The sequence below is a fragment of the Pongo abelii genome, chromosome 4 (genome assembly GCF_028885655.2).
Source record: "Pongo abelii isolate AG06213 chromosome 4, NHGRI_mPonAbe1-v2.0_pri, whole genome shotgun sequence".
Classification (NCBI taxonomy): domain Eukaryota; kingdom Metazoa; phylum Chordata; class Mammalia; order Primates; family Hominidae; genus Pongo; species Pongo abelii.
This window is the reverse complement of record NC_071989.2, coordinates 143,344,692-143,370,290: the sequence shown is the minus strand read 5'-3', so window position 1 is coordinate 143,370,290 and position 25,599 is coordinate 143,344,692. Positions and strand designations below refer to the sequence as shown.

The 25,599-nt window shown below is 46.2% G+C and overlaps 1 protein-coding gene across 1 annotated transcript in view; it reads right to left on the bottom strand.

The window, feature by feature from the left end:
• Positions 1–2,183: 2,183 nt before the first annotated feature.
• Positions 2,184–25,599, bottom strand: part of CATSPER3 (cation channel sperm associated 3) — a 46,898-nt gene continuing 23,482 nt past the window's right edge. Inside the window, exons 3-8 of the mRNA XM_002815898.6 lie at positions 17,126–17,365; positions 5,746–5,928; positions 4,903–5,043; positions 4,394–4,513; positions 3,368–3,525; positions 2,184–2,360 (exon numbers count right to left, since the gene is read on the bottom strand). Coding sequence (XP_002815944.1) covers positions 2,258–2,360; positions 3,368–3,525; positions 4,394–4,513; positions 4,903–5,043; positions 5,746–5,928; positions 17,126–17,365 — 945 coding nt within the window. The 3' untranslated portion in view covers positions 2,184–2,257. The remainder of the gene's footprint in view (positions 2,361–3,367; positions 3,526–4,393; positions 4,514–4,902; positions 5,044–5,745; positions 5,929–17,125; positions 17,366–25,599) is intronic.

Genomic DNA, 25,599 nt, shown 5'->3' with positions numbered 1-25,599 from the left:
GCAACACAAAATGGACTAATGCACCCTCTCACGCCACACCTTGGTGGCTGTGACCAAAGTCTGCCTTCCTAGGCATGGGATCCAGGCCTTCCAGATCTGACGTGCCATCTGCCTATTCTGAACCAGCTCCATCCTGGGACCCATTCATACCCCTGTGCAGTTCCTGACCTCTGCATCCTGCTCTCAGCTCCATACTTTCCCCACCACCACCAGCGTCAGGCTGGCCTCGTCCTTCTCAGCCCCTGACCAGCACAGCCCACTACAGGTGCCCCCAGCAGAGGTGCAGGGCTGACAGTGGGGAAGGGTGAACCGTGAGTTGACTACCTCTTTTCTCATACCTTACAGAGATTTGATCCTTGCACCCAGTCATTTTATCATCGCATTTCTCACAGGAAATAGGTGAGGCTTGAAAGACCAGACACTTTACCCAAGGTCTCCCTATCAGGGAACACAGGTGTCCCAACTCCAAAACCATGGCACTTTCTACCTTGCCCCACTGAGGCCAATTTTTAAATCTTTTTTTCACTCTCAGATGCCTAGAGCAATTCCAAGGATTCCTGATGAGAGTAGCTGGATATGTTTTAGCGTTCCCATGGCTATGTTGGCACACCCTGTGTGAGCAGCTGGCAGTGTCTGCTTTGCCCTGGCCCTGAACTAGAGCCATTGCCTGGGGCCTGCCTGCCCTACTAATGGGGCTGCACCCACAAAAGCACCCCTGGAAGCCCTGAGCCTGGCGTCATCCCTGGACATGTCAGACCCAGAGCAACTCCCCCTGTCATGAAGGGCACAAACACCCTATCTACCCCAGCCCAGCTTCAGGGCATGGACACAAAGCTCTCTCCGTGCCGGAAGTGGCCAGGCTGCATTTCCTGCCCTCAGAGGATTCCCCCACAGCACCTCAACAGGTCTCACCCTGAAGAGCCATCCTTCTTTCACACTTTTTTCATGATGCTCAATGTGGCCCTGATTCTCTCTACGCAGTCCTCCCACCCTGAATTCAATGATTGTCACTTCCTCAGTGGCTGGATGACTGTTTTCCCTACATAACTGTGAGCTCCAAGAGAGCCAGGGAGAGACCATGGGTTTCTCATCATAGAAGCCCCAGCACCCAGCATAGCTCAGTAGACAGCAGTCGGATGTATAGATGAAACCAGGAGGACAGGTTCCTACGGCCCCTGTCCTGTGGCTTCAGGGGTGCCACCACCCAGGCCTGACTCTTTGTGTAGCCATTCTCCACTCTACCCCATGCATTTTCTGCTAACCTGAATCCCCAGTGTGGGTATGGGGCCTTTCTGCACCCAGCTATAGGTGCCAGTCCCAGAACACACCTCCCCCTCTGTGTGAGGTGGCACTGCCAAGGTGACAGGCCTCGGGCATACTCTCCAGCAATGGTATAGAGGGGGCACTGCCAGGCCTCTGGGCTGGCCAGTCTAAAGCAAGGAGTGTCACCTGTGCTGCGCTGCCCTGCTGGGCTGCGCCGCCCTGCTGGGGCCTTCAGATGGTTCCATCATGGCTAAGCCAGAGTGGTGCCAGGACCTTGATGGCCCTGGTAGTCATTTGGCTAGGAATGACAGAGAAAATGCCACCTTTTAAGTGAAGAGTCCTACCTAACCATATGAGGCAGCAGCCCACAGTGCTGATGATGCCACCTGCCCCGGGCTCTGTGCAAGGTGCCCTGGCATTGCCAGCAGACTACTCCCCCAGATTGAGCTCCAGGCCCACACAACAGAATCCTTCCAGTCTTAGCAGCACCCCTTGGGGTGAGCCTAGGGGAAATCAGAGTAGCCTTCCAAAGAGGGGTCTCTGCAGCAATGGGTCCACAGAGAGAGATGTGATTCTGTCAGTATGAGAACACCCGCACCCAGATCAACAGGGCCACACCAGCTCAAGGGGGCCATGTGCTTTGGGGAGTAGCTGGAGGCCCTCTTGGTCTGTGGTCCTCAGGCAGCTTCCCCAGGTCCTTGCTGCTAGGTCCAGGGAGCCTAGAGCCAGCATGGGCCCTGGATGTGGCCTCTGGCCAGGACAAGTCTTGAGCTTCCCTCTCTCCATTCCCTAGGTCTGCATGTCCTGTGGTGGGGGACAGGGGGTTGGCTCTGGGGAATCACACTTCATGAGCACCTGTCCAGGCCCAACTCTAAAAGGTGGGGAAACGCCATAATCACAGCAACTCTGGAGAGGACAACTCAGAAAGCCTGTGTTTAATAGGGACCTGTCACAGTCTGCAAGGCTCTCGGTACATGGGTGCCCCCATGCCCAGCTACTTCTCATCCACCTTTTCCAAGGACTGGGGCTTCTCTTGGGGCAAGTCTTCTAGCATTAGGCTCAGCACATGCACGATCTCATAGTACAGCTCTTGAAGCCTGAAAAATGGAGCAGGAGGAGATGAGATCTGAGGCCAGGGGCAGGCTCCAGGACCCCCTAGCCCCACTGACCACACGTTGGCACCTGCACAGGTGTAGGGTCAAAGAAGAGCAAGGACTTCAGAGCCAGATCAGGCTGGGTTGGAATCTTGGATCTGCCACTCTGCCTGGGGCCCCCCTGGAGCAAAGGATTTTACTTCATGTGTCAGGTTGGAAATAAATTCTTAGGTCCTGAGAGAAGTAACTGTGTGGGAGTGCCCAGACAGTGACTGACCCCCTGTTGGGCCAAAAGTGGGCATTCCCCAACAACGCCTTCCTTTTTGGCTTCTCCCATCTCTAAAGCCCTCCAAGCGGCTTTCATTGAGAAGCCAGGCTAATTATATCCGTCCTCACTGAAGAGTCCACTGTAGCTCCATAGTGCCCACAGCCCACCGTAGCTCCTGATGCCCACAGCCAGGTTTTTACATCCTTCCTGCTCAGTAATGGCTGCTCATAATCCCAGCTGACTCACACTGAGCACAAGCCCTGGGCCAGGCCACGCTCAGAGCTTCACATACACTGTTTTCATTGAATCAGCCCAGCTGCCCCTCATGTGACAGATGGGAAAGGGGCAGAGAATTGCCCAAGGCCACACAGGAAGGTAGTGGCACAACCAGGCCAGAAGCTGAGGCTACATGGTGGTCTTTCCTCTGCACTCTGAAAAGGGGTTAGTGAGGAGAGGCCTGGAGACTTTAAGGAGCTGGCATTTACATACAAGTCAAGGTGGGTTGGGGAGGGGTAGGAGGGCAGAATCCCCCCAGCCATGGCCTGTCCACACAGCAGCCCAGCCCCTGTGTATACATGGAATCCTGTAACCCCAAGAAAGCCATGTTCCACCCACCCACTGCCCATCAGCACTTCAGTCATCATCCCCCTCACTCTCCCAGCCCTCACTCTCCCAGGGCACCTGACACAGCCCAACCTCGAGGGAGCCCTAGGGACCAGGGAAGGCTGGGGCTGGAACTGACTTGTGGACAGTTGTGTCCTGGTAGTCCAGAGTGGAAAAGTAGATATCGATGAAGGGTAGGCTAGTGCCAAAATCATCCAAGACCATGGGGTCAGTGTGGCGCAAGGTCTTCTTAAAGTTCTCCACCAGCTCACTGAAACTTCTGCAGTCAGCATTTGTCTAGAGAGGAAAGCATAATGAGAGAGCAGTGATGAGGAGGTGACAGCCAAGCTGCACAGAGACATGGAGACCCTCCAGGATGGGCCGCAGGCAGCGGCCTGACCCTGGTCCTGGAAGGAAGCTTCAGCCTTGTCACAACTTCATCCTGACCCCTTCTGAACCTGGACTCCCGGGTGAGGCGGCCACCATTGAGGACAGGCAGCACATGAAGTCCAACTGAGGCTCAGCGCAGCCTCTCCCAACCCTGGACCAACCTTGGGCGTGGTGAAGACAGGCACATGTCTCCACCCCAGAGAAGAGGACAAAGAGGGACACACCCACCAAGGGAGGGAGGCCCAGCAGAGCACCCGAAGCTCAGAGCACTCAGGCTCAGGGGGAAAATTCACCCGGGTCCCTCATGGTTGCATCATGCTTGACAGAAAATCTCCAGCCTGGTTTGCCCATTCTTGTTCTGGTTTTAGGAACGTGAGAGAACCAAGGTTGTCTGGCACTCTGTCAGAGCCTCCGCTTCCTTGTCCACTCAGTGGCCTGGGGCCATGGCTCCCTGGCACCCAGTGAGTCCTCAAGAAGAAGCCTCAGCACAGATTGCCTGGCCCCAAAGGGCCCAGCAGTGGAGTTCTGCCCACAACAGAGGGAGACATTATAATCACAGTACTCAACACTCCGAGAGGTCCAGAGAAACACAAAAATGCCGAGAGTAAAGGCTGATTCTACAAAACATTGGAGGAAGGTGGCTGTCTTACCTAAGGCTGCAGGTGCCTGAGGCCACCTGCTCTCTACACAGGCACCACGGCCCCTCCTCCTGGCCATCCCATCAGCCTGACGATCCATCCACCCATCTGTCTACCTGCCTGCAGGGGCCACTCACCTGTATGTGCATCAGCCTGCTGATCTCCTCCTGCTGCCGCTGCAGAATCACCTGCTTCTCTCCCATGAGCATCTCCTGCTGCTCCAACATCAGCTCTCGCTCAAACTTTTTGATGGAGTCCTAGAGAGTCAGACGATGGAGGTCAACTACGGGCTCTCGCTACATGCCCAGACCCAGTCTTTCCTCTTCCCCAGCCTTGCACCGCTGCTCAGGCCCTCAGCAGGAGCACTTTTCCCCACACAGGGCCAGCCCCCACTCAAGCTGCCAACTGCAGCTGTGGAGGCTTCCTAAGCCCCACCGTCCTGTTGACAACCATCAGCAGGCAAGGCAAATGCACTGGCTCAGGGAGGAGAGTTGGGCCGGGTGAGGGACAGGCCCATCTGGCCACCTCTACTCCACTTCATTGGGAAGACACAGCTACACAGCTCTGGGTCCTCCCTGGAGACTTGCCCTACAGCTCCACCTGCCACACCTGCCCTGATCTCCGATCCTCACAGGTGTGGCCTCACCTCTGTGTGCATGATCATCACACCCACGAACATGTTGAGGAAGACGAAAGAAGCAAACAAGATGAAGATGATGGTGAATGCCCGGCTCAAAGCAAATTCCCGATTGTCCAACTGCTTCTGCAGGTCTGTCCAGCCATCGACCTGCTCAGGCAGGGCAGAGTATGCTGAGGGCCCAGACCCAGTGGCACAGGCCTCCTCTTCACCTATGCTAGGGGAGTCCCAGGCCCACTGAGGAGGAGGGGGGCTCCACTTCCACGTCATCCCCTCAACACCTCCCAGTCCACTGGCTCTAGCACATACGTGATGGCCTGGGAATGCAGAGCACCCCTGGGTGGGGATGCTATTGACCAACATGCCTCGAGATCTCTTTTCTCAAGGCCTCCCAATCTTCCCAGAAAGACACTGCCTCTCTGCCAGGCCCACCTTTAAAAAGACCCCACTCTTTCCAGAGTCCAACAGAATCTAGATTTCTAGATTTGGGTTTTGCATGCTTCTTCTAGGTGGATTTGTGACAGCCAGTTCTCCGAAAGGCTATATGACATGGGTTTCATTTATAAATTAAACTTAATCCAAATGAATTATCATTTGAGAACTCTGCAAAGTTTGATCGCCCTGTGAGACATGTGGAAGCACTCTAAGGAATCACAGGTCTAGAGACAGTGATGGAGAACCATGCAGGGTGCTGGCTTGTGATGGGGAACAGACCCCAGCTTCCCTGGGCCCAGCTGAGTACCTGGACATGAGGAAAGCCCCATGTGAGGCCCCACATGTCCACACGCTCGCACCACCTAGGCTGTCCCTTCCCAAGGCCCCTGCCCTCACCACTGTTCCCAAACACAGTACCGTGGCCAAGCTGAAGAGAGTGAAAAAAGCCGCAGCCAGGTTCCCCCAGTTATCATGGTCACCCTTGTCTGGAGATCCAAACAGGCAGAAGCCCAAGATAGCGAAGATGTACATGAGGAGGAAGAGCAGGAGGAGCACAGAGGCCACGGTGTAGACTGTCTGCCCCACGGCGGTGATCAGCGTCTGCAAGGCAGGGACACTGTGGTAGGCGAGGGTGCCACCAAGCTGGGTGGGCTCCAGGGACAGAGGTCCATTCTGCCCAGTTCACAGCTGTCCCCAGTAACTGCTGCCATGCCTGGCACAAGGTAGATGCTCAATGAGGGTGGGTGGGTTGGTTGGTTGGTTGGTTGAATAAACTAATGAATTAATGAAGTGAATCAGAACTGTGCCCAGATTGAGGGTTGGATCAATTTAACAGTGTTTTACCACTGTCTGACATCCACCCTCAGTCAATTCTCTCAGGTCTGAGGTGACCAGTCCACTTGAACCCCAACCTGGCTGTGTGGTCATCTCAGGGCGTCCTGCTCTTGCTTCTCAGCTGAGGGCCAGCCCTGAATGCCCCGGGCCCAGGAGGAGTAGAGGAACGACTCTGGGAGTGAGTATATAGAGGGCCGAGAGGAATGTGGCTTCCTGGTCCTTGTCGACCCCGTGTTCACAGGTAGGTTCCTGTCTTGTAACCTCAGTCTTGCCCCATATGAAGTGGGCATTTGTCTTATCTCCCCTCTACATTGCCCATTTCTGGGGAGCACCGTGTATGACTCCTTATCATTCATTCTTCTGCTCTGGAGTCTTGCACGCAGTAGGCACTCAATGCATGTTCACCTACCTAGACGTTTCACAGACATAACCTCAAGGTAGGTAGGTGTTATCATTCTTCCCATTTCAAAATGAGCCGTCAGAGGCTCAAAGAAGCAAACTGTCTTGGCCAGGGTCACACTCCAATACAATGGCAGAGCTGGGACCAACTCTTCAAAGCCTTTGCCTCATGCCACCACCTTCAATCACTAATGATCCTGAGCACAGAGACTGTTTACTGGCTTAGTACTAGGAAAGGAGGTCCTTAGAGCTAAGAAACAAGGCAGTACAGTTTGGACAGTTTGGGGTAACCTGGGAAACAGAGAGACAGTCCAAGAGCCCTGGGCTGCGCTCCATGCGGAACTGTTTGGCGCTGCCTGCAGGGGTGAACACACACCAGATGCCTCCCATCTCTCCTTGGGAAAAGAAAATAAGTGTTTTTGGATTAATTGCAAAAAAGCTGAGATTTTTTTTTTTTTTTTTTTGAGACGGAGTCACTCTGTCACCCAGGCTGGAGTGCAGTGGCACGATCTCAGCTCACTGCAAGCTCCACCTCCCAGGTTCACACCATTCTCCTGCTGCTCAGCCTCCCAAGTAGCTAGGACTACAGGCACCTGCCACCACGCCTGACTAATTTTTTTTTTTTTGTATTTTTAGTAGAGATGAGGTTTCACGTGTTAGCCAGGATGGTCTCGATCTCCTGACCTTGTGATCCGCCCGCCTTGGCCTCCCACCAGTGCTGGGATTACAGGTGTGAGCCACCGCGCCCAGCTGAGATTTTTTTTTTCTTAATGCCTTCCTCCCTACTAAACAGAGGCAGAACTTCTTTCCCAAGGACTAAGATGAAAGCAGTAAATCCTCATGAGAAAAGCTGTGATGAGATATGGTCTGCAGATCAGGTTTTGAGCGGGAAGGGAGGAACACTGGGTGGTAGAACCCAAAGCCTGTGCAGAAGGGTTGCGGAGAGGCCTGGTTGGGCCTCCCACCTCCAGGCCAGCCCACAAGCTGGTGCCACCTGAGGTCCAAGCTGAGCAACCTTTAGAGCAGCTCTCTAAAGAGCTCTCCTGGGAGCCCCATATAGGACCATGACAGCTAGACTTGGCCAAGTTCTTTAAGCACAATCCACGCAGGCCCTCTTAGGGCACAGTCCAGAAAGGTGTGGAAATCCAGTCTTAGGAGAGGGTTACCCAGTTCCCCTTAGGCCAGTAGCTCCCTCCTGAGGAAGTTCTAAGTTTTGAGGCCTATGGTCTGACCCCCATTGGATGTGTGATTTTGAATTTCCAGATTCTTTTTGGGGGGCAATTCCCTGTACCCAGTTCAGCTCTCCCGGGCTCTGGATCAAGCCACAGCCCTGGGGCATTCTGGATGTGGAAAGGAGCTCCAGGCAAGGCAGATGCCCAGGCCCAGTGCTTGGAGGGAGCCCTGCTACACAGCCCATTGGATGTGTGGAAGATGATCTGGCCCCAGGAGGAGGAGGCACAGAGGAAAGGGAACTAATGCTCACACCGCAGCCCAGCATCTGAAGGTTGTTTCCAGGCTGAAACGCAGATGAACATTTGTGCATCTCTGTGCAAAATGACATTTCCTGATGGTGCAGGTTTATTGTCATGAGGTAGAAGGCAGAGTGTCATTTTAATTAATCAGGGGTCAGGAGCCAAGAATGTGCCAGAGCGCCATCTCTGGGCTCTGAGATTGTAGCTCTTTATTTAAGGGCTCCTTTAGACTTCAATTAATAGAAATTAGCTCAGAGGTACAAGTACCGACCATGGGCAGGTCCACCTCCCCCTGGCCAGCAGGCCAGCCAACATTCAGAGGGCATGTTATCCAGGGTCACTTCTGTGCCTCTGGGGATCTAGGGTCCCATGACATCCCAAGGCTACAGGAGAGCCACAGCTCAGGGTGGCTGGTGATCCCCAGGGAATCACTCTAGGATGCAAGGCCCTGCTTAATGACAGAAAAACCATGAGGCCAAACCTGCGGTGCATGCGTGTGTGCCTGTTGCCTCTGCATGCCCAGGGTCTCTGTGCATGCCTGCAAGGGCCAAAGGCTGAGCAGTCCCCAGGCAGGCCGGCTTGCTCTGGGATACAGCCCTTGGCCAGCAGGAGCCTTTGCCTTCTAATCAGGCTGCCACAATACAGCCAAGATGGTGCACTAAGCCAGCAGCCAGTGCCCCCAGCCTTGAGGTGCCCGTCTGGGTCACTGCCCCTTTCTTCCAAGATGGAAGCCCTCCCTGCCACCAGTCCTTTCTGCTTCCCTCCTCCCTCTGTGGTCCTGGGTCTCCCTTTCCTCAGCCCCCTGCCCTCCGTCCCATTCCTCGCATGATTCCCACTGGTCTCTGGCACCCTCATTCCACAGTGCCTCTCTCCTGGCCTCACCTGAACGTCCTCTCTCAGCAGAGGACATCACAACCCAGTTCCCCTCTCCAAGAAGGCTGCCTATCCCCAACAGCCCTCAGATTCAGGGGGCCACCATCTACTTTATCCTGGGATCCCCTGTTTTCACAGGCACAGCCCCTGCTTTTGAGCAGAGCCAACCTTCCAGCTTCCCCCTCTCCTTCATGTCTTGAAGTCTCTGCCTCCAGACTCAGTACCTCCTTCCCCAGGCAACCCTGCTGTCAGCCTGGGGGACCTGGGGGACTTCCACATCTTTATGGAAGATGCCAGGCCTCTTCACCCCTGGACTTCCCTCTCTAGTGACCCTGGTGCCACTCCTGGCCCCTGCTCCCTTGGTGCCCAACACTTGGAAAAACCGGATTACACTTCCCACTGCCAGATCCCGCCCTCACTCTGGGGTGCCCACCTGACCATGAACACCTCGGGCCTCCAGTCTTCTTTCCCGTCCACCTGCCTTCCTCTCATCCCTGCTGACTCCAGTGCCCAGCACCTTACATACTCCCTTCCTTTTAGGACACACTGCAAGGTCTGTCTGTAGCCTGAAAAAATGGGGAGCCACCCTCAGGCTTGAAACCTAGGATGCTGCGATTGGATGTGCACTTTCAAGATCCTCCCTACCCCGGGGGCATTTCTGTTCCAGGGCTCCCAGTAGTGTGGGACGCCATTGCAGGAATCCAGGTGAAGCTGACGGTGACAGGGATGAAGAGATGTGGACAAGTCAATAACCACTGAGGAGGCCACACAACAAAGCTTGAGAGAGGAGTCTAAGCTGACAGTCAAATTTATGACTTGGCAACTGAATGCAGGTGGGGGACCCCTCTTTACCAAAAGATGAAATACGGCAGGAGATGATGGCTGAATAGGAACAGCTCCAGTCTATAGCTCCTAGCGTGAGCGATGCAGAAGATGTGTGATTTCTGCATTTCCAACTGAGGTACTGAGTTCATCTCACTGGGGCTTGTCAGACAGTGGATGCAGGACAGTGGGTGCAGCCCACTGAGCAAGAGCCGAAGCAGGGCGAGGCATCATCTCACCCGGGAAGCACAAGGAATCAGGAAATTCCCTTTCCTAGCCAAGGGAAGCTGTGACAGACGACACTTGGAAAATCGGGTCACTTCCACCTAATACTGCGCTTTTCCAACGGTCTTAGCAAATGGCACACCAGGAGATTAATATCCCACACCTGGCTAAGAGGGTCCCACGCCCACGGAGCCTTGCTCATTGCTGGCACAGCAGTCTGAGATTGAACTGCAAGGCAGCAGCGAGGCTGCAGGGTGGGTGCCTGCCATTGCTGAGGCTTGAGTAGGTAAACAAAGCGGCCAGGAAGCTCAAACTGAGTGGAGCCCACAGCAGCTCAAAGAGGCCTGCCTGCCTCTGTAGACTCCACCTCTGAGGGCAGGCCATAGCTGTACAAAAGGCAGCAGAAACTTCTGCAGACTTAAATTTCCCTGTCTGACAGCTTTGAAGAGAGTAGTGGTTCTCCCAGCACGGAGTTTGAGATCTGAGGACGGACAGACTGCCTCCTCAAGTGGGTCCCTGACCCCCGAGTAGTCTAACTGGAGGCACCCCCCAGTAGGGGCCGACTGACACCTCACATGGCCGGATGCCCCTCTGAGACGAAGCTTCCAGAGAAACAATCAGGCAGCAACATTTGCTGTTCTGCAATATTCGCTGTTTTGCAGCCTCCACTGGCGATACCCAGACAAACAGGGTCTGGAGTAGACCTCCAGCAAACTCCAACAGATCTGCAGCTGAGGGTCCTGACTGTTAGAAGGAAAACTAACAAACAGAAAGGACATCCACCCCAAAACCCCATCTGTATGTCACCATCATCAAAGAGCAAAGGTAGATAAAACCACAAAGATGGGGAGAAACCAGAGCAGAAAAGCTGAAAATTCTAAAAATCAGAGCACCTGTCCCCCTCCAAAGGAACGCAGCTCCTCGCTAGCAATGGAACAAAGCTGGATGGAGAATGACTTTGATGAGTTGAGAGAAGAAGGCTTCAGATGATCAAACTACTCCAAGCTACAGGAGGATGTTCGAACCCATCACAAAGAAGCTAAAAACCTTGAAAAAAGATTAGACGAATGGCTAACTAGAATAACCAGTGTAGAGAAGGCCTTAACTGACCTGATGGAGCTGAAAACCATGGTACAAGAACTACGTGACGCATGCACAAGCTTCAGTAGCCGATTCGATCAACTGGAAGAAAGGGTATCAGTGATTGAAGATCAAATGAATGAAGTGAGAAGAGAAGTTTAGAGAAAAAAGAGTAAAATGAGCAAAGCCTCCAAGAAATATGGGACTAAGTGAAAAGACCAAACCTATGCCTGATTGGTGTACCTGAAAGTGACGGGGAGAATGGAACCAAGTTGGAAAACACTCTGCAGGATATTATCCAAGGGAACTTCCCCAACCTAGCAAGGCAGGCCAACATTCAAATTCAGGAAATACAGAGAACACCACAAAGATATTCCTCGGGAAGAGCAACTCCAAGACACATAATTGTCAGACTCACCAAAGTTGAAATGAAGCAAAAAATGTTAAGGGCAGCCAGAGAGAAAGGTCGGGTTACCCACAAAGGGAAGCCCATCAGACTAACAGTGGATCTCTCGGCAGAAATTCTACAAGCCAGAAGAGAGTGGGGGCCAATATTCAACATTCTTAAAGAAAAGAATTTTCAACCCAGAATTTCATATCCAGCCAAACTAAGCTTCATAAGTTAAGGAGAAATAAAATCCTTTACACACAAGCAAATGCTGAGAGATTTTGTCACCACCAGGCCTCCCCTAAAAGAGCTTCTGAAGGAAGCACTAAACATGGAAAGGAACAACCAGTACCAGCCACTGCAAAAACATGCCAAATTGTAAAGACCATCAAGGCTAGGAAGAAACTGCATCAACTAACAAGCAAAATAACCAGCTAACATCATAATGACAGGATCAAATTCACACATAACAATATTAACTTTAAATGTAAATGGGCTCAATGCTCCAATTAAAAGACACAGACTGGCAAATTGGATAAAGAGTCAAGACCCATCAGTGTGCTGTATTCAGGAGACCCATCTCATGTGCAGAGACACACATAGGCTCAAAATAAAGGGATGGAGGAAGATCTACCAAGCAAACGGAAAACAAAGAAAGGTAGGGGTTGCAATCTTAGTCTCTGATAAAACAGACTTTAAACCAACAAAGATCAAAAGGGACAAAGAAGGCCATTACATAATGGTAAAGGGATCAATTCAAAAAGAAGAGCTAACTGTCCTAAATATATATGCACCCAATACAGGAGCACCCAGATTCATAAAGCAAGTCCTTAGAGACCTACAAAGAGACTTAGACTCCCACACAATAATAATGGGAGACTTTAACACCCCACTGTCAACGTTAGACAGATCCACGAGACAGAAAGTTAACAAGGATATCCAGGAATTGAACTCAGCTCTGCACCAAGCAGACCTAATAGATATCTACAGAACTCTCCATCCCAAATCAACAGAATATACACTCTTCTCAGCACCACATCACACTTATTCCAAAATTGACCACATAGTTGGAAGTAAAGCACTCCTCAGCAAATGTAAAAGAACAGAAATTATAACAAACTGTGTCTCAGACCACAGTGCAATCAAACTAGAACTCAGGATTAAGAAACTCACTCAAAACTGCTCAACTACATGGAAACTGAACAACCTGCTCCTGAATAACTACTGGGTACATAACAAAATGAAGGCAGAAATAAAGATGTTCTTTGAAACCAAGGAGAACAAAGACACAACATACCAGAATCTCTGGGACACATTTAAAGCAGTGTGTACAGGGAAATTTATAGCACTAAATGCCCACAAGAGAAAGCAGGAAAGATCTAAAATTGACACCCTAACATCACAATTAAAAGAACTAGAGAAGCAAGAGCAAACACATTCAAAAGCTAGCAGAAGGCAAGAAATAACTAAGATCAGAGCAGAACTGAAGGAGATAGACAAAAAAAAACCCTTCAAAAAAATCAATGAATCCAGGAGCTGGTTTTTTGAAAAGATCAACAAAATTGATAGACCGCTAGCAAGACTAATAAAGAAGAAAAGAGAGAAGAATCAAATAGATGCAATAAAAAATGATAAAGGGGTTATCACCACCAATCCCACAGAAATACAAACTACCATCAGATAATACTATAAACACCTCTACACAAATAAACTAGAAAATCTAGAAGAAATGGATAAATTCCTGGACACCTACACCCTCCCAAGACTAAACCAGGAAGAAGTTGAATCCCTGAAGAGACCAATAACAGGATCTGAAATTGAGGCAATAATTAATAGCCTACCAACCAAAAAAACTCCAGGACCAGATGGATTCACAGCCAAATTCCACCAGAGGTACAAGGAGGAGCTGGTACCATTCCTTCTGAAACCATTCCAGTTGATAGAAAAAGAGAGAATCCTCCCTAACTCAGTTTATGAGGCCAGCATCATCCTGATACCAAAGCCTGGCAGAGACACAACCAAAAAAGAGAATTTTAGACCAATATCCTTGATGAATATTGATGCAAAAATCCTCAGTAAAATACTGGCAAACCGAATGCAGCAGCACATCAAAAATCTTATCCACCATGATCAAGTGGGCTTCATCCCTGGGATGCAAGGCTGGTTCAATATATGCAAATCCATAAACGTAATCCATCATATAAACAGAGCCAAAGACAAAAACCACATGATTATCTCAATAGATGCAGAAAAGGCCTTCGACAAAATTCAACAGCCCTTCATGCTAAAAACTCTCAATAAATTAGGTATTGATGGGACGTATCTCAAAATAATGAGCTATTTATGACAAATCCACAGCCGATATCATACTGAATGCGCAAAAACTGGAAGCATTCCCTTTGAAAACTGGCACAAGACAGGGATGCCCTCTCTCACCACTCTTATTCAACATAGTGTTGGAAGTTCTGGCCAGGGCAATCAGGCAGGAGAAAGAAATAAAGGGTATTCAATTAGGAAAAGAGGAAGTCAAATTGTCCCTGTTTGCAGATGACATGATTGTATATTTAGAAAACCCCATCATCTCAGCCCAAAATCTCCTTGAGCTGATAAGCAACTTCAGCAAAGTCTCAGGATACAAAATCAATGTGCAAAAATCACAAGCATTCCTATACACCAATAACACACAAACAGACAGCCAAATCATGAGTGAACTCCCATTCACAATTGCTTCAAAGAGAATAAAATACCTAGAAATCCAACTTACAAGGGATATGAAGGACCTCTTCAAGGAGAACTACAAACCACTGCTCAATGAAATAAAAGAGATACAAACAAATGGAAGAATGTTCCATGCTCATGGATAGGAAGAATCAATATTGTAAAAATGGCCATACAGCCCAAGGTAATTTATAGATTCAATGCCATCCCCATCAAGCTACCAATGACTTTCTTCACAGAATTGGAAAAAACTACTTTAAAGTTCATATGGAACCAAAAAAGAGCCCACATTGCCAAGACAATCTTAAGCCAAAAGAATAAAGCTGGAGGCATCATGCTACCTGACTTCAAACTACAAGGCTACAGTAACCAAAACAGCATGGTACTGGTACCAAAACAGAGATATAGATCAATGGAACAGAACAGAGCCCTCAGAAATAATGCCACACAACTACAACCATCTGATCTTTGACAAACCTGACAAAAACAAGAAATGGGGAAAGGATTCCCTATTCAATAAATGGTGCTGGGAAAACTGGCTAGCCATATGTAGAAAGCTGAAACTGGATCCCTTCCTTACACCTTATACAAAAATTAATTCAAGATGGATTAAACACTTAAATGTTAGACCTAAAACCATAAAAACCCTAGAAGAAAACCTAGGCAATACCATTCAGGACATAGTCATGGGCAAGGACTTCATGTCTAAAACACCAAAAGCAATGGCAACAAAAGCCAAAATTGACAAATGGGATCTCATTAAACTAAAGAGCTTCTGCACAGCAAAAGAAACTACCATCAGAGTGAACAGGCAACCTACAGAATGGGAGAAAATTTTTGCAATCTACCCATCTAACAAAGGGCTAATATCCAGAATCTACAAAGAACTTAAATTTACAAGAAAAAATCAAACAACCCCATCAAAAAGTGGGCGAATGGTATGAACAGACACTCTCAAAAGAAGACATTTATGCAGCCAACAGATACATGAAAAAATGCTCATCATCACTGGCCATCAGAGAAATGCAAATCAAAACCATAATGAGATACCATCTCACACCAGTTAGAACGGCGATCATTAAAAAGTCAGGAAACAACAGGTGCTGGAGAGGATGTGGAGAAATAGGAACACTTTTACACTGTTGGTGGGACTGTAAACTAGTTCAAACATTGTGGAAGACAGTGTGGCGATTCCTCAAGGATCTAGAACTAGAAATACCATTTGACCCAGCCATCCCATTACTGGGTATATACCCAAAGGATTATAAATCATGTCGCTATAAAGACACATGCACACGTATGTTTATTGCGGCACTATTCACAATAGCAAAGACTTAGAACCAACCCGAATGCCCACCAATGATAGACTGGATTAAGAAAATGTGGCACATATATACCATGGAATACTATGCAGCCATAAAAAAGGATGAGTTCATGTCCTTTGTAGGGACATGGATGAAGCTGGAAACCATCATTCTCAGCAAACTATCACAAGGACAGAAAACCAAACACTGCATGTAACAAACCTGCACGTTGTACACATGTGCCCTAGAACTTAAAGTATAATTTAAAAAAAAAAGAAAAAAGAAAAGAAATACTGGAGGAGAAGCCAGGGTTTGGGATTTGAGGTTGGGGATGGGGGTGACAACTTCAGTTTAGACACATCAAATTTGAGAAGTCTGTGAGATGCCCAGGGGGCAGTTGGGTCTAAAGGTCAAAGAGAGAGGGGTAGGCAGGTGGAGGGTCCTGGGAAGTGGAAAATATCACCCAGAGAGAATGTGCAGAGGGAGCAGAGGAGGAGAACTCAGGGATCATCCCAAGAAAACAGCGTGTATGTGCCAAGCAAAGGATAAACGCTCCTGACAAGTCAGGCTGGAGGAAAACCAAGAGAAAGCAGTGACAAGGAAGCCAAGGGAACTGGCCACTGGATTTGGAGACAAGGAGGCTGCTGGCAACCTCAGAGAGGCTAGATATTCTGGAGTGTAGGGAAAGCAGCTAGGGCATAAATGACGGACAGGGAAGTGGGACTGGAAGTACAGACGCCTTTCCCCAGAAGGTTCGCCATGAAGAGGAGAGGGAGGGCTGGACTGTGTTGTTTGAGAGGGGACACACACAGGCAGGCACTTGTTTACATGAAAGCAAGACAAAAACAAAGGTGTGTATGCGGCAGGGGAGACCTCTAATGCTCCCCTTCTCTTTTCTACCCAGGCCTGGGGCTCCCAGAGTGTGGGGCCAGGCCCTAGACAGCCAGCCACCCAAGCCCAGGCGAGGGGCAGCCCCCGGCAGGACAGGTCGACATACCCCGACTGAACACTGGAACCCAGACCAGCCCCTGCCTGGAGAAGCATGGACACTGGGTGCAGAGCTAGGTGAACCTACTGTGCACAGGACAAGTGCCTGAGGGCACGATTCAAGGCAGGGGGGCAGCCCTGAGGTTCTTTCTGAAGCCTCTGAGTCAAGGGAGTGTTGGTCATGGTTTTCAGCAACCCAGAAAGACTTCTCAGCAGAAGTAGCCCTTCCAGAGCCACCTTAACGAAGCACAGAGACTATTTCCAGCAAGACAGCAGGCTCTCAGCTGTTTGGGGAAAGCAGCTAGTGGCCTGGGCCACCAAAAAGCCAAGGCGTCCTGGGCATGTAGTTCAAAGGATGTGTAGCATAAGAAAATCAGGTACTTCGCAGCATGAGAGAGAGGAAAAGTTCAGACGTGGCCTCTGGAGTCAGACATGCCTTTCAAATCTCAGGTCTGACATTTCACTGCTGGGTGACCTTGGGCCTCAATTTCTTCATCTGTAAAATGGAGCTAATAATACCATTCTTAGAATTGTTTTAAGATTAAATGAGATAATATTGGTAAAGATCAACCTGCCACACACGTTGGACTCAACAACTGGAAGATGGTAGTAGAGTCATTATTTCCTTAGGGTCTTGGGGGCAAATGGGCCTACGGCCTGCCCTCCCAGCACCATGACACCCCCAGTGCACTCACCCGGATGCCCCGGCTATAGCCGATAAGCTTGAGGATGCGCAGGGACTGCAGGCCATCAGCGATATACAGGTAACTGAACTGTTTGCCCATGAGCTGGCGGACGGCATAGGGGAAAAACATAATGATGATAATGATCACATCCAGCAGGTTGTAGCCATTCTTCCAGTAGTTGATGGGGTCCACATAGACCTTCATGGACAACTCAGATGTGCAGATGGACACAAAGAAGATCTCCGAGAACTACAGGGGTAGCAAGGGTTGGAGAAGTCAGACCGAGCTGTACAGCCCTAGAGCTCTGGCCTGCTCCCTGCCTGAGCCCCGGAAGGGGTGCTCCTAAGTCATCCACGTGAGAGAGAAACCCAGGCAGAGTTCCTGGCACACAGCGGACGCTCAGTCTGCCTGATTCCCTTCCCTTTCTCTATCCTCCCTACCCCGTGGCCCTACGCCTGGGCCTGGGTCTGACCCTGGGTACTTGGGAATGACTGCCTGGCGGACAGAATGACTGCATAGGCTCCAGCATACTGCAACTCAACCTGAATATAAGGTTTCCCAAGGGAAGGTCCCAAGAGTTTTCTGACCAACATGAATATACAAACTTTTAGGAATATAGATGAAATACTCAGATATCTACTTATGTTTAATCTATTAACTTAATCATACATATTCAATCTGTTTCTGAAGAATATTCTTTTACACTTTATGAACCAATCTTCTTCAAATTCTTTTCATGCATCTACAACTCTAATGGCTTTGTTTTTACCAAGAAGTACTCTTTGTGTCATCTAAGTGTTTCCTTCCCATCAAAATTGACTTATCTTGACTATCATGCAAATCCATTCATTCACTGGAAGAGCTGTGACTGAGCACCCACCCTGTACCAAGCAAACATCATTTTAGGCACTGGGAAATGCAACAATGAGTAAGACAGAAAATGTCCAGCCCCCGGGAAGCTTACAGTCTAGTAGGAGAGACAGAAATAAATGCTGGAACAAATGTATATAGAATATAATGTCAGGCAGGAAGGAAAATAAACCAGCCGAAGGAGATAAAGGGACTAGCCAGGTTGGAGGAGAAGAGGAAGTCCTAGCAGCTGTTTTAGAAAAGATGGAAGCAACCAAACACAGAAGGACAAATATCACATGTTCTCACTCATATGTGGGAGCTAAAAAAGTGGATCTCATGAAGATAGAGAGTAGACTATTGGTTACCAGAGGCCAGGAAGGGCAGGGGATGAAGAGAGGTTGGTTAATGATTATAAATACACACTGAGAAGAAATAAGACCTAATGTTCAATAGATCAGTGAAGTGACTACAGTTAACATCAATCTATTGTGCATTTCAAGATAACTAGAAGAGAATAATTCAAATGTTCCTAGCACAAGAAAAAGATAAATATTTAAGGCAATTATCCTGATTTGATTATATGAATGTATCAAGTAGCCCAAAATATGTACATCTAATATGTATTGGAAGGAAGGAAGGAAGGAAGGAAGGAAGGAAGGAAGGAAGGAAAGAAGGAAGGAAAAAGAAAAGAGAGAGACAGGGATGAAGGAAGGGAGGGAGGAAGGAAAGAAAGGAAGGAGGCAGGGAGGAAGGAAGAAACAAAGGAAGGAAGGGAGGGAGGTAGGGTGGGAGGGAAAGAAAAGGTGGTCAACAGAGGTCTCGCTGAAGCCAGGAATTGAGACAAAATAAAAACTGGGGGAACACTTTGAGGAAGTGAAGAAATGGTGAGTCCAACAGCCCTTGGGAGAAAAAGAGGCTGTTCAAGGAACAGCAAAGTCAGCATGGCTAGAACAGAAAGAGAGAGAGCAGAGCAGCAGAGGTGGTTAGACAAGCAAACTGTCATGCCTTGTAGGCCTGGTGAGGACTTTGAATTTTAATCTCAGCCTCGGAGGATTTTGAGGAAAAAAGTGATCTGAACTAATTTACATTTTTAAGATATCTCAAAATGATTCTTGTATGTTTTATTGTACACATGTCTAAAGTATATCTCAGATATATACCTAGGAGTGGAATTACTGCGTTGTAGGATATGAACATCTTAACTTCACTATATATTGGTAAATTGTTTTCTGAAGCTATTGAACCAATCTACTTCAATATCAGCAATGTTCCTCTTGTTCTACATCTTTGCTAACACTTTGACTATCAGACTTCATCAATCTGACAAATATGAAATAGTATCCTATTTTTAAATTTTCATTTCTCTATTAATAAAGTTGGGCATTTTTATATGTTTAAATTATGAATTGCCTGTTTCTAATCTTTTGCCAAATTTTCTGCTGGATTGTTTTGTCTTTTTCTTATTGATCAGGAAGACATCTTTTATACATTTTGAATCCTAATGCTTTGCCTGTTATATGTGTTACAAATATCTTCTCCCACACCGACTTATCACATTGACTTTTCACCTTTTTTATAGTTTTTTTTGAGACAGAGTCTCAATCTGTCACCCAGGCTGGAGTGCAGTGGCACAATCTCAGCTCACTGCAACCTCCGCCTCCCAGGTTCAAGCGATTCTCCTGCCTCAGCTTCCCATGTAGCTGGGATTACAGGTGCCTGCCACCACCTCTGGCTAATTTTTGTATTTTTAGTAGAGATGGAGTTTCACCGTGTAGGCCAGGCTGATCTCGAACTCCTGATCTCAAGTGATCTGCCCGCATTGGCCTCCCAAAGTGCTGGGATTACAGGTGTGAGCCACCGTGCCTGGACAGTTTTATATGTTTATAATTATATCTTCCATGCAGGTAAACCATATAGTCCAGGTTAGTTTGTTTTGGGTAGTAGAAATTTTAAACTAAGACAATGCTTTATAGCCATTAAAGGATATATAATGTTTATTTCAGGTTTTTGCTTACTGAGAATCAGTTTTATAATTTTTTTTAGAAAATTTTCTATTTCAGCTAGGTTTTCAAATTTATTGGCATAAAATTGTTAGACTTCTGATATCTACTGTATCTGTACTTCCCTTTTTAATTCCTAATTTAGGACTTCTATTTATCTTGATCATCTCATGAAGAAAGTATTTTATTTTTTAATTATTTTCTGTGATCTAACTTTGGTTTTATTGATACTTTCTGTTTAACTATTTTGTTGATACTATCATTTTTAACCATTTTAAGGTGTACAATTCAGTGGCACTAAGCACGTTCACAATATCGTACAACTATCACTACCATCTCCAGAAGGATTTCATCATCCCAAATGGAAACTCTGTACCCAATAAACAATAAGTTCTCATTCCCCTCTCCCACAACCCTAGGTAAGCTCTAGTCTACTCTCTGATGGTATGAATTTGCCTATTCTAGGTATCTCATATGGGTGAAACCATACAATATTTGTCCCTTTGTGTCTGGCTAATTTCATTTCATGGAATGTTTCCAAGGTTCATTCCACACTGTAGCACGTGGAATAGAATGCAGAATTCTATTTCTAGCATGTGTTGGTTTCTGATTTAAAAATAGAATTCTATTCCTTTTTAAAGATGAATAATATAGCATTGTATGCATCTACCATATTTTGTTTATCTGTTCATCTGTTGATGGGCATTTAGGCTGCTTCCACCTTTTGCCTATTGTGAATAATGCTGCTATGAACATGTATGCACAATACGAGTATCTGTTTGAGTCCCCACTTTCCCATCTTTTGGGTATATACCCAAAAGTGGAATTGCTAGATCATGGAATACTATGTTTAACTTTCTGAGGAACTGCCAAACTGTTTTCCACAGTAGTTTTACCATTGTTACACTCCCACAAGCAATGAAGAACAGTTCTAATTTCTCTACATCTTCACCGACACTTGTTAGTGTCCATTTGTTGTTGTTGTTTGTTTGTTTTTTGAGACGGAGTCTTGCTCTGTCGCCCAGGCTCGAGTGCAGTGGCTTGATCTCTGCTCACTGCAACTTCTGCCTCCTAGGTTCAAGCGATTCTCCTGCCTCAGCCTCCCGAGTAGCTGGGATTACTGGAGCCCACCATCACACCTGGCTAATTTTTGTATTTTCAGTAGAAATGAGGTTTCACCATGTTGGCCAAGCTGGTCTCGAACTCCTGATCTCAACTGATCCACCCGCCTCGGCCTCCCAAAGTGCTAGGATTACAGGCGTGAGCCACTGCACCCGGCCCCATTTTTTGTTGTTTTTTAATAATAACTATTCTAATAGGTGTGAAATTGTATCTCATTGTGGTTTTCATTTGCATTTCCCTAATGACTAGTGATGTCAAACATCTTTTCATGTGCTTATTGGCCATTTGTAATATCTGCTTTGGAGAAATGTCTACGTAAGTCTTTTGCCCATTTTTAGATTGGGTTGCTTGTTTTGTTGATGCTGTTGTTGAATTGTAGAAGTTCTTTATATATTCTAGATATCAATTCTTTATCAGATATATAATTTGCAAATATTTTCTCTCATTCTATGGATTGTCTTTTCACTTTTTTTTTTTTTCAAAACAGGGTCTTGCTCTGTCACCGAGGCTGGAGTGTAGTGGCACGACCATGGCTCATTGCAGCCTCAACCTCCCAGGCTCAAGCGATCCTCACACCTCAGCCTCCCAAGTAGCTGGGACCACAGGCACATGCCACCACACCTGGCTAATTTTTGTATTTTTTGTAGACAGGGTTCCATCTGGTTGGTCCAAACTCAAACTGGGCTCAAGCAATCCTCCCACCTTGGCCTCTCAAAGTGCTGAAACTACAAGCATGAACCACCATACTCAGCCTCTTTTCACCTTCTTGATAGTGTCCTTAGATGCATGAATGTTTTAATTTAATGAAGTCCAATTTGTCTGTTTTTTCTTTTGTTGTCTGTACTTTTAATGTCATGTGTAAGAATCCATTACCAAACCCAAGGTCATGAAGATTTACCCCTATGTTTTCTTCTAAAAGTTTTAGTTCTTATATTTAGGTTGTTGATTCATTTTGAGTTTGTTTTTGTGCACAGTGTGAGGTAGGTGTCAAACTTCAGTCTTTTGCATGTGAATACCAAGTTGTCCAAATACTATTTGTTGAAGAGACTACTACTCTTTCCCCATTGAATGGTCTTGACCCCATTATCAAAAAATCAATTGACCATAGATATTTGAATTTATTTCTAGATTCCCAGTTCTATTCCCTTGGTCTATATGTCTATCCTATTGCTAGTACCATGCTGTTTTGATTACTATATCTTTGTAGTAAGTTTTGAAGTCAGAAAGTGCAAGTCCTCCAACTTTGTTCCTCGTTTTCAATATTGTTTTAGCTATTTGGGGCCTTTTACATATCCATATGAATTTGAAGATCTCCTTTTCCATTTCTGTAGCAATAAAAAACACTATTGGAATTTTGACAGAAATTGCATTGTATCTGTAGATTGCTTTGAAAAGTATTGCCATTTTAACAAGACTAAATCTTCTCTTCCATGAACACAGGATGTCTTTTCATTTATTCAAGTCTTCTTTAATTTCTTTCAGCAATGTTTTATAGTTTTCAGTACTCATCTCTCATCACCTTAAATTTTTTCCTAGGTATTTTATTCTTTTGGATGCTCTTGTAAAGATAATTTTCTTAATTTCTTTTTCAGATTGTTAATTGATAGTGCATAGAAATACGATTGATTTTTCTCAACTAATACAGTACATAGAAAAAGAGAAATATAATTGATTTTGTTGTTAATCTTGTATCTTGCAACTTTGCTGAATTTGTTTAATACCTCTTGTGCGTATGTGAGTATATGGATTCTTTTAGGATTTCCTATATATAAGATCAAGTCATCTGCAAATAGAGATACAGGCATCCCTTGTTTTATTGCACTTCACTTTATTGCACTGTGCAGATCCAGCAGGTTTTTCACAAATTTAACTTTCGTGGCAACCCTACATCAAGCAAGTCTATTGGTGTCATTTTTCCAACAGCGTGTGCTTATTTCATGTTTCTGTGTCATATTTTGGTAATTCTCACAATATTTCCAACTTTTTCATTATTATTATATCTGTTATAGTGATCTGTGATCAGTGATCTTTGATGTTACTATTGTGAAAGGAAAATATCTTGGGCACTGAAATTACTAAGCTAAAGGGAGAAGACAAGCTGAGAACTGCTTAGGGCAAACCTAGCTCTCATTCTATTCAAAGTCACCCCTCTGCTCACTGAGATAAATGCATATCTGATTGCCACCTTTGGAGAGGCTAATTAGAAACTCAAAAGAATGCAACCATTTGTCTCTTATCTACCTAGGACCTGAAAGTCCTCCCTGCTTGAGCTGTCCCGCCTTTCCAGACCAAGCCAATGTTCATCTTACATATGTTGAATGATGTCTCATGTCTCCCTAAAACGTATAAAACCAAACTGTGTTCTGACCACCTTGGGCACAAGTCGTCAGGACCTCCTGAGACTGTGTCACAGTCATGCATCCTCAACCCTGGCAAAATAAACTTTCTAAATTTGCTGAGACCTGTCTCAGATTTTCGGGATTCACACTATTTTAATTGCTTGGGATGGCATAAACTGGATCCATATAAGACAGCAAACTCAATGAATGTGCATGTTCGGACTGCTCCACTGACCAGCCATTCCTCCATCTCTCTCCCTCTCCTGGGGCCTCCTTATTCCTTGAGACGTAACAATATTGAAGTTAGATCAGTTAATAACCCTACAATGATCTGTAAGTGTTCAAGTGAAATGAAGAGTCGCAAGTCTCTCACTTCAAATCAAAAGCTAGAAATAATTAAGCTTAGTGAGGAAAGCATATTGAAAACCTAGACCTCTTGCACCAAAAAGTTAGCCAAGTTGGGAATAGAAAGGAAAAGTTCTTGAAGAAAATTAAAAGTTATTCCAGTAAACACATAAATGATAAGAAAGCAAAACAGCCCTATTGCTCATACGGAGAAAGTTTTGGCGGTCTGTACAGATCAAACCAGCCACAACATTCCTTAAAACCAAGGCCTAACCCAGAGCAAGGCCCTAACTCTCTTCAATTGTTTGAAGTCTGAGAGAGAGAAGGAGGCTGCCGAAGAAAAGCTGAAAGCTACCAGAGGTTGGTTCTTGAGGTTTGAGAAAATAACTTATCTCCACAACACCAAAGTACAAGTGCTGATAGAGAAGCTGCAACGCCTTATCCAGAAGATCTAGCTAAGAGAATTGATGAAAGTGGCTACACTCAACCACAGATTTTTAATGTGCAAAGTAGACAAAAAAGACTTATATCTGAAGAAGAAGCCATCTAGGACTTTCATAGCTACAGGGGAAAAGTAAGGCCTGGCTTCAAAACTTCAAAGGACAGGCTGACTCTCTAGTTAGGGGGTAATGCATCTGGTGACTTTAAGTTGAAGCCAGTGCTCATTTACCATTCCAAAAATCCTAGAGCCCTTAAGAATGATGCTAAATCTACTCTGCCTGTGCTCTAGAAATGGAATAACAAAGCCTGGATGACAGCATATCGGTTTACAGCATGGTTTATGGAATATTTTAAGCTCACTGTTGAGACCTATTGCTCAGAAAAAAAGATTCCTTTCAAAATGTTACTGCCCATTGACAATGCACCTGGTCACCTAAGAGTTCTGGTGGAGATGTATAAAAAGATGAAGAAGTTGTTTTCAGGCCTGCTAATAAAACATCCATTCTGATCAAGGAGTCATTTCAACTTTTAACTCTTATTATTTAAGAAATACATTTCATAAGGCTATAGCTGACATAGTGATTCTTCTGATGGGTCTGGGTAAAGTAAATTGAAAACCTTCTGGAAAGAATTCACCATTCTAGATGCCATTAAGAACATTCAGGACTCACAGGAAGAGATCAAAATATCAACATGAACAGGAATTTGGAAGACGTTGATTCCAACCCTCGCGGATGACTTTGAGGGGTTCAAGACTTCAGTGGAGGAAGTAATTGCAGATGTTCTGGAAATAGCAAGTGAACTAGAATTAGAAGTGGAGCTTGAAGATGTGACTAAACTGCTGCAATCTCATGATAAAACTTGAAGAGATGAGGAGTTGCTTTTCATGGGTGAGCAAAGAAACTGGTTTCTTGAGATGGAATCTACGCCTGGTGAAGATGCTGTGAAAGTTGTTGAAATGACAACAAAGGATTTAGAATATTCCATAAACTTCGTTGATAAAAGCAGTGGCAGGGTTTGAGAGGATTGGCTTCAACTTTGAAAGAAGTTCTACTGTGGGTAATATGTTAACAAACAGCATTACTTGCTATAGAAAAATCTTTCATGAAAGGAAGAGTCAATTGATGTGGCAAACTTCCTTGTTGTCTTATTTTAAGAAATTGCCGCAGACACTCCAGCCTTCAGCAACCATCACCGTGATCAGTTAGCAGCCATCAACATCAAGGCAAGACCCTCCACCAGCAAAAAGATTATGTCTTGCTGAAGGCTCAGATGATTGTTGGCATTTTTTAGCAATAAAGTATTTTTAAATTAAAGTATATACATTTTTTTAGATCTAATGCTATTGCACACTTAACAAACTACAGTATAATGTAAACTTAAC